The 7,603-nt window shown below is 61.1% G+C and overlaps 1 protein-coding gene across 1 annotated transcript; it reads left to right on the top strand.

Annotated features, from left to right (window-relative positions):
* The first annotated feature begins 1,057 nt into the window (after nucleotides 1-1,057).
* GPR37L1 (G protein-coupled receptor 37 like 1) lies at nucleotides 1,058-6,995 on the top strand. Its single transcript, XM_009320382.1, has 2 exons — nucleotides 1,058-1,750; nucleotides 5,819-6,995. The coding sequence occupies exons 1-2, from the start codon at nucleotides 1,058-1,060 to the stop codon at nucleotides 6,626-6,628; spliced, it is 1,503 nt and encodes a 500-aa protein (XP_009318657.1). The 3' UTR covers nucleotides 6,629-6,995.
* Nucleotides 6,996-7,603: the final 608 nt, after the last annotated feature.

Below are 7,603 nucleotides of genomic sequence, written 5' to 3'. Positions count from 1 at the left end.
GTAGGGTCCCAGCTAGGGGGAAGCTGGTGTTTGATGGCTGCAATGGGGTGAGGCATCCCGGCCCCTGCCACTGCCCCATGCAGGAGAGGGACAGACTCCTTGAGCCCCCCAGGTCTGGGGCAGCCCTGCTGCTTCAAGCCTGGCGTGCATCCTCATGGGCTGCCTACGTGCCACAGGGCATGTCCCCAGAGGGGACCCTGGTCCCTCCAGTCCCACAGTCATGGGGAAGGGGTGACAGTGCAGGGAGAGATAACAGGTAGGGGAACAGGAGACTAGGACAGAGGAGAGGTGGTGGGTATGGGGGGAGGCGATGGAAATGGGGAAAGATGATGGGTGTTGGCGAGAGATGATGGGTATGGGGAGAAGTCATAGGTACAGGGGATCAGGGACCTCAGTTCTGGTCAAACCCCTGTCCCAGGGGGGGGGAGTCACTAGGAAAAGCAACGACAAACCTTGGGTGAACTAGGCCAGATCTGACACCCTGATGTGGCAAGGAGCATTGCCTGAGGGCAGCCCCATCACTCCTCCAGCCCCAGGGAGGTGGTCTGGCTGTTTGAAGGAGTCCTGAGTCCAGGCTGAGTGTGCAGGGGACGTGCCACACAGTGCCCAGTGCCAGATCTCGGGCATCCTTAGTGCCGCCTGCTCAGGGGCAGGGGGTGGGCGATCTCGAGTGGGAAGAGCTGAGCTCAGCAGCCCATCCCCAGTGCCAAGCCGTGGGCGTCCTTCGTGTGGCTTGTTCTGGAGGGATGCTGGGGAGATGTTGCGGGGATGTTGGGGGATGCCGAGCTGCCCAGCCTGGGCGCTGGCACATCTCCGCAGAGCTTGGCAGCCTCACAGGGAGCGGGTGGGTGACCAGCAGAGGGCCTGGCTCTGCCGCTCCCAAGCGCGGCTTTTATTCTGCCCAGAGCTCTCCGGAAAGCCCAGAGCAGCGGCCGGAGCTGGACAGACCAGCTGCTCCTCTGGACCGCTCCCTCGCTGCCCGCAGCCCCGGGGTCCCTGCGCTCGGGGCTGCTTTGTTTCCCACCACACGCTTTCTCTGGAGGGTGTGGAGGGGACCATGCTTTCTCCGCCGGCACTTGTCCTCCTGCTGCTGATGCTGCTGGCGCTGGGGGCTGCGGCGATGCAAGGTAGGGCTGGGCAGCCTGGGGAAGGCAGCACCCACCATGCACAGGGTGCAGATGGAGGTAGGACTCTGCCAACGATTTCCTGGGACAGTCCAGAGGTCCAGGTGGTGAAGGAGAGACTGCGCCGGGGGACGGAGGAGGACTCCAAGTCGGTACAGCAGTACGTGCCGGGGGTGCGGGTGGAGTTCCCGCGGCCCCTCAACTCGGCCAGCCTGCACCCAACCAAGGCCCTGCTGCCATCCAGCACGGACCCATCTGAGCAGCAACAAGGGCTCCCCACGGACGGGGAGGGAGCAGACCCCCGAGCCAACCTTACCACCGTGTCTGACAAACGGTTGCAAATCCAGAACCCCTTGTACCCAGTGACGGAGAACTCCTACAGCGCCTATGCCGTGATGTTCCTGTCCCTCATCGTCTTTGCAGTGGGCATCATCGGAAACCTCTCCGTGATGTGCATCGTGTGGCACAACTACTACATGAAGAGTGCCTGGAACTCCATCCTGGCCAGCCTGGCTTTCTGGGACTTCCTCATCCTCTTCTTCTGCCTGCCCGTGGTCATCTTCAATGAGATCACCAAGAAGAGGCTGCTAGGGGATGTGTCCTGTCGCATCGTACCCTTCATGGAGGTAAGGGGTTGCACAGGGCCCTAGAGGGCTCAAGGACTCATCTCCTCTCTGCTCTCCTGTTTTGGAGGCAGTCCATGCTGCCCGTGGCCTGGCGCAAGGGCTGTGTGCCCCAGAGACCCCCATCGTGGGGCACAGCAAGGAGCTGAGGGAAGGTCCAATATTGACCTTCCCTTTGCCTCTGCCCTGAGCCATTCCTCAGGCTCTGCAGCCAGCCACAACTCTGCCAGGGCTGGGAAAAGCCCATGAAACCCTCCTTTGTCCAGCCAGCATGGGGACTTCTGTTCGTGGGGTCCCTCCATCTGTCTGTCCCTGTCCCAGCCCAATACCCCCCAGCCTGTGGGCTCAGCCCCACAACGAAGGCCCAGCACTGGCCATGGTGGGCTGCTGAGGATGGCCCCAGGGCATGGGGCTGCAGGTGGGGCAGCGCTGAGCAGCACTGGGGTGGGAGAGGCCAGGGATTATGTTTGAGAACCTGAGATCTTTGCTTGTCCTCAAGCCTCACACGTAATGTGTTGGCCACGTTCAGGGTGAGCTGGGGACCCACTGAGAAGGCTACAGGGACTGTGGTGACAGGGGAAGGCAGAATGAGCAAAAACGCCTGAGATAGATGGCATGGTTTTGCATGGTTCTGCTCTTGCATTGGAAACAAACCCACGCTGTGGGGCATCTCCCATCCTCCAGGGATGGCTGGGGTCAGGCTGCTCCCCTCCGTGCCCACATACGACAGACAGACCCAGCCCGCCTGTGCGTGTTGTCTGGGGCTCCAAAGCCCGGTTTATCGAAGAAGGGTGCAAACACAGGGTTGGAAGGGGTCAGAGAAAGTGTCAGGTCCCTGAAGATCCTCTCAGGCTTGGTCAGGCGAAATGGGGTTCAAAACCTGCCTGTCCCACCGAGTGCCTACTCCCATGGTCAGTGCCCCTGACACAACATATCAAAACCAGCCACAAGCTGAGGGCATTTCTTGTGCTTGAGCGCCTGGGGGCTGCTGCCCTCACTCTCCCCAAACCTGATCAGGTTGTGTGGGACCACTGACGCCCCTCGGCACCCGTGCCCAGGCCAGCCCTGCCCCTCCCAGGGCTGTCACCATACTAAGTTGGGACCTGGCCATCTGTCATCGCCAGACCTGTCTGTGCCTATCACTGGGACTTAAGCCTGCTCAGAGAAATAACAGCTGGAGGGGACAGAGAGCAGGCTTTGGCACTCAGATGGGGAAAGCTTGTGGCTGTAGGGAGCTCAGTCATGACAGGCAAAGAAATGGCCCCAAGACATTGACATGTCCCATGACAATCCCCTCCCCAACATCCCCCTCCCTGGTCCAGCTTCTGCTGGGACCTGCAGGGCTCTCGGGTGCAGGACTTGGCTGCATCCCGCTCCCTGGGTGGCTGGATTATCCTCTCCTGCTTCACCCGACAGCAGCTGCAGGTTGGGTTGACTCCAGCACGGGCTGCGGGGGTAAACATGGGGCTGGATGGGCTGGCACAGGCCCCACTGCCAGGGCTGTGAGGTGAGCAGGTCTGAGGCTGCTGCTGCCACCAGTGGTCCCGCTCTGTTCTGCTGCTCTGTCCCCCGCTAGCACCGTGACAGTCAGCTCCCAGGTGTCAGTGCCTTTGCACAGGGTCTTTAGAGGCACGGGGGTCCCTGGATGTTCACGGACGGCTTGGCTGTGCACAGCCCCAGCAGGGGACCCCAGTGATGCCACTGGGTCCTTTGGGTGCAGGCCTGGGGTTATAGACCTGCACCCTGGGTACCCTGCCAGGCACAGCCCTAAACCTGCAAGTTACAGCCCAGCACGATGAAGTGGTGTTTGCTAGAGGAGATGGGCAGCCCCCGCCTCTCTGCACTCTCCCGTGCTCAGCAAGCAGGAGCTGCTCATTTCTGGAGGTCTCCCACCCCAGCCTCTTACTAAATGAACTGTGTGCCCCATCCCTATCCTCCACCGCAGGCCCCTGATGTCGCAGCCAGGCAGAAGGAGGACTTGAAGAGGGGCAGGAATATGGACCTGTGTTTGCCCAGGCAGGCAGGCTCAGTGCCCCAGCTGAGGATGGGAAGGAAAGGATGATGTCCCCAAACCAGACCCCTCCCTGAGGAGGGTCTGCCATGGCCTGTCTCTGAGCTGCCCATGGGCTCCCTGGCCATGTCCCTGTGGGGGATCCCTGGGAGTGGCACCTCCAGGTGCAGTGATTCAGCAGCAGCAGGGTGCCCCTGGGACAGCTCGGGACCCAAAGGAGGCAGGAAGGACGATGGGATGTTGGGGCTGCTGAAGGATGGGCATGGCACAGCCCTGGGGAGGCATGGTCCTGGTGTGGTCCACCCAGGGGGCTACTCCCGCTCCGCCACCCCTGCCCTGCCCTCTTGCCTCTGGGCCCCAGAGCAAGGGCTGAAAGGGGCTTTTAGGGCTTCTCTGTTCACCTGGGACCCAGCAGCAGGGACCCTTCAGCCTGGTGGGAGGGCATGGCCAGGCCAGAGCTAAATCCCCAGCAACAAGTCAGCCATGAGAGGGGAATCAGTCTGCAGCCCAGTAGTTAATGTCCAGCCTTTCTGTATGGGACTGTGCAAGCATTTCGGGCTGCTGGATGAACTCTGTAAGGAGCAAATCTTCTGTCCTCTGCTTTGTGGCTACTCAGATGCTCTGGGAGGGGGCACAAAGCCAGGTTTTCGGAGCAGAGCTGACTACATGGGCTCCTGGTGACAGGCGGATGTGCCTGGGGTGACCAGTGACACCAAGCTGCATCCCTGCCATGGCACTGGGGAAGGATGCTTTGCCATGTCTGAATTACATGCCTGGGGACTCCAAGGGGACCAGGAGAGACAGAAGAGCCTGTGGGTGGGTGTAGGGGGAGAGGCGAGGCAGCAGGACAGCAGCGCTGGGAGGGCTGCAGGTGCCAGCCAGGGAGCTGGGCAAGTGCACTGGGTGCTGGTTGTGGGGCAGAGCAACGGTGCTGGATGGTCAGGGTGGCTCTGGGCATTGGGCAGAAGAGCTGGGATATGAGCAGCGTTGTCGGGCGGTGGGGCTGGGTGCAGGATGGTGATGCTGGGCTAGGGCCCTGATGTTGTTTCTGGGGAGATGCTGCTGTGCATAACTGAACGGGGATGCTGGGTGCTTGGCATCAGCGCTGTCACGAGCTCCTGTGCTCTGCAACACTGAAGGGGCCAACCCAGGACCACTGGAAAAGGCTGGGGGGGGCCGGGGGGGCAGTGCCAGACCTGTTTAGGGCTGCATCCAGGCATCATGCAGAGCCCTGGGAGGTTTCCTGAGTGCTGGGAAGGTCCTTCAGTACAGGATGACATTTGATGGCTTCGTGAGGCCAGGAACAGCCACGGGGCTGGGGATCACCAGCACGTGACTCTGCCATTTTCCTGGCCGAGGGCTGCGGGACTTGGCTCCGAGCAAAGCTGCAGCTCTGGGGCTGAGACCGTGAATGCTGATTGTGACCCTCGGTGCCTTGCCAGCCCTCCCAGAGCCACCGTGATTCCTCTGCCTCCTTTGACCGCTTCCCTTTGGCAAACGGGATGTTTTTCCTGCCATTCTCAATGCAGCGGAAATTGCCCCAAGCTGATTTGTGACAACGGCGCCTTCAGCTCGTTTGTCCTGTCCAGGAAGCAGGCGGCAGTGCTGCAGAGCAGGGCAGGGACAAGCCAGCCTGGGGCAGCTGGGGGGCCTTGGGGACCCTGGGAGGGTGCTGGTGGGTGTGATGGTCCCTGCTTTTCGTCTCCAAGAGCCATCCAGAATAGAGGAAGAGCCTGAGGGACAATCCTGCTATTCCCACCCTGGCTGGATGGACAGACAGACACCCAGCAAAGCCTCTCCCTTCTGCGGAAAAGGGAGCTGGGCAGGGACAAATGGGTCAAGGGACATTTTTATCATTGCCAGGATTTTATCCAGGAGTCACAGAAAAGTGTCTCCAACCCTGGGATGCAGCCACAGGCTGTGACCCCTCTAAAACCTTGGAGGAAGGGTCTTGGGCTGTGGTTTTGGGTAGTCGGGGGTTTGCCACCAGCCTGGTAAAGCCAAGCCCCCTGTGATGTCCCTGCAGCAAGGCCCACGCGTTCTGCCTCCCTTCTCGCCAGGTGTCATCGCTGGGAGTCACCACCTTCAGCCTCTGCGCCCTGGGCATCGACAGGTTCCACGCGGCCACCAGCCCCCAGGCCAGTGCCCGGCCCATTGAGCAGTGCCAGTCCATCATCGCCAAGCTGGCCGTCATCTGGGTGGGCTCCATGACGCTGTCGGTGCCGGAGATCCTGCTCTGGCAGCTGGCGCAGGACACATCGCCCGTGTCTGGCGTGGTGACGGAGTATTGCACCATGAAGCCCTCGTCCAACCTGCCCGAGTCCGTCTACTCACTGGTGCTCACCTACCAAAACGCTCGGATGTGGTGGTACTTCGGCTGCTACTTCTGCTTGCCCATCCTCTTCACTGTGAGCTGCCAGCTGGTGACCCGGAGAATCAGCGGCACCGAGAAGAAGACCGAGTGCCGAGGGACCAAGCACAGCCAGTGCGAGAGTCACTTGAACTGCACCATCATCGGACTGACCATCATCTATGGGCTCTGCACCACCCCTGAGAATGTCTGCAACATCGTGGTGGCCTACATGTCCCCCGACATGTCCAAGCAGACCTTGGACCTGCTCAACCTCATCAACCAGTTCTTCCTATTCTTCAAGTGCTCGGTGACGCCCATCCTGCTCCTGTGCCTCTGCAGACCCCTGGGCCAGGCCTTCATGGACTGCTGCTGCTGCTGCTGCGAGGGCTGCAGCCCCGACACCTCCAGCGAGGGCAGCGCCGACAGCAAGCTCAAAACAGAGATGTCCTCCTCCATCTTCTTCGACAAGCCCCGGGAATCCCCTCCACCCCTCCTGGCCCTCGGCACACCCTGCTAAGTGCCACCAGGGAGCTGTAGAGATCGATCCACCACCTCCTCCCAAGACCAAACGTTTTGCCATTAGTGCCCGTGTCTGGACGTGGAACAAGCAGAAGAGACAGCTCAGGGGGCTGCACCGTGGGGTTCAAACCCCACGTTGGGCAAGTGGGGCTTGAAACCCCGGCCCCCGTGGCTACATTGGCGGCCTTCTTGCCTCTGCCCAAAGGCCAGCAAGGACATCAGCGCCCTCCCGTCCTGGCTGCCTGGCCAGGCTCAGAGGGGTTGCTGCTCTGGTGATGGAGTTGTGCCAGAAAGGTCCCATCTGAAACTATGGAGGGTTTCCATGGTGGCTTGCAGAGGACATAGCAAACAAACTGCCCTCGTCCTGTCCCATCCCCTCCACAGTAGGAGAAGGTCCCAGTGACTATATCCCACCAGATCCAAGCAGTGCCCTGTAAGAGCTCAATAAACCAGTAACCTAGAGCACATCGCACGTGCAGCCGTCCGGCACCGCCGAGCAGAGCCCCAGGGAGCCAGCGCTTGGGGCTTGGATGGCTCTTCCCTAAAACCTGGGGGCTCTGGGGTGGGCATGAGTAGTTGGGGAGGGGGGCACGAGGGCAGGAAAGCAGCTGTGCCAGGTAAGGCAGCACCTAAGGGCGATGGGGAAAGGCCCCTCTGCCCCACTCCCTCTGGGGTGATGCTGAGCGAGCTGGTGCCAGGCCAGCCCGTGGGAGGGCCCCCTCCAAAGCAGCGGGCTTGGGGTGGTTTGTAGGACTCAAACTGGTCCCAGTAAAGCCCAGCCAGCCCAGCACTGGACTGAGGTGCTCCGTGGTCTGCAAGTTAGCCGTTTCCTCACCTGCACGATGCAGGACTAAGGTGCTGCTGTGCAGTGCTGGGGTGGGGTGGGGGGATGCAGGACCACCACCCCCAGCACCCCTTGGGGAGCCAAGGAGGTGAGCACGTCTCATCCAAATAGACCTGTGCAGGACTCCTG

Source organism: Pygoscelis adeliae, unplaced genomic scaffold, assembly GCF_000699105.1.
Source record: "Pygoscelis adeliae isolate BGI_AS28 unplaced genomic scaffold, ASM69910v1 Scaffold343, whole genome shotgun sequence".
Classification (NCBI taxonomy): domain Eukaryota; kingdom Metazoa; phylum Chordata; class Aves; order Sphenisciformes; family Spheniscidae; genus Pygoscelis; species Pygoscelis adeliae.
The sequence above is the reverse complement of the archived record's forward strand: the minus strand, read 5'-3'. Positions and strand labels throughout refer to the sequence as shown.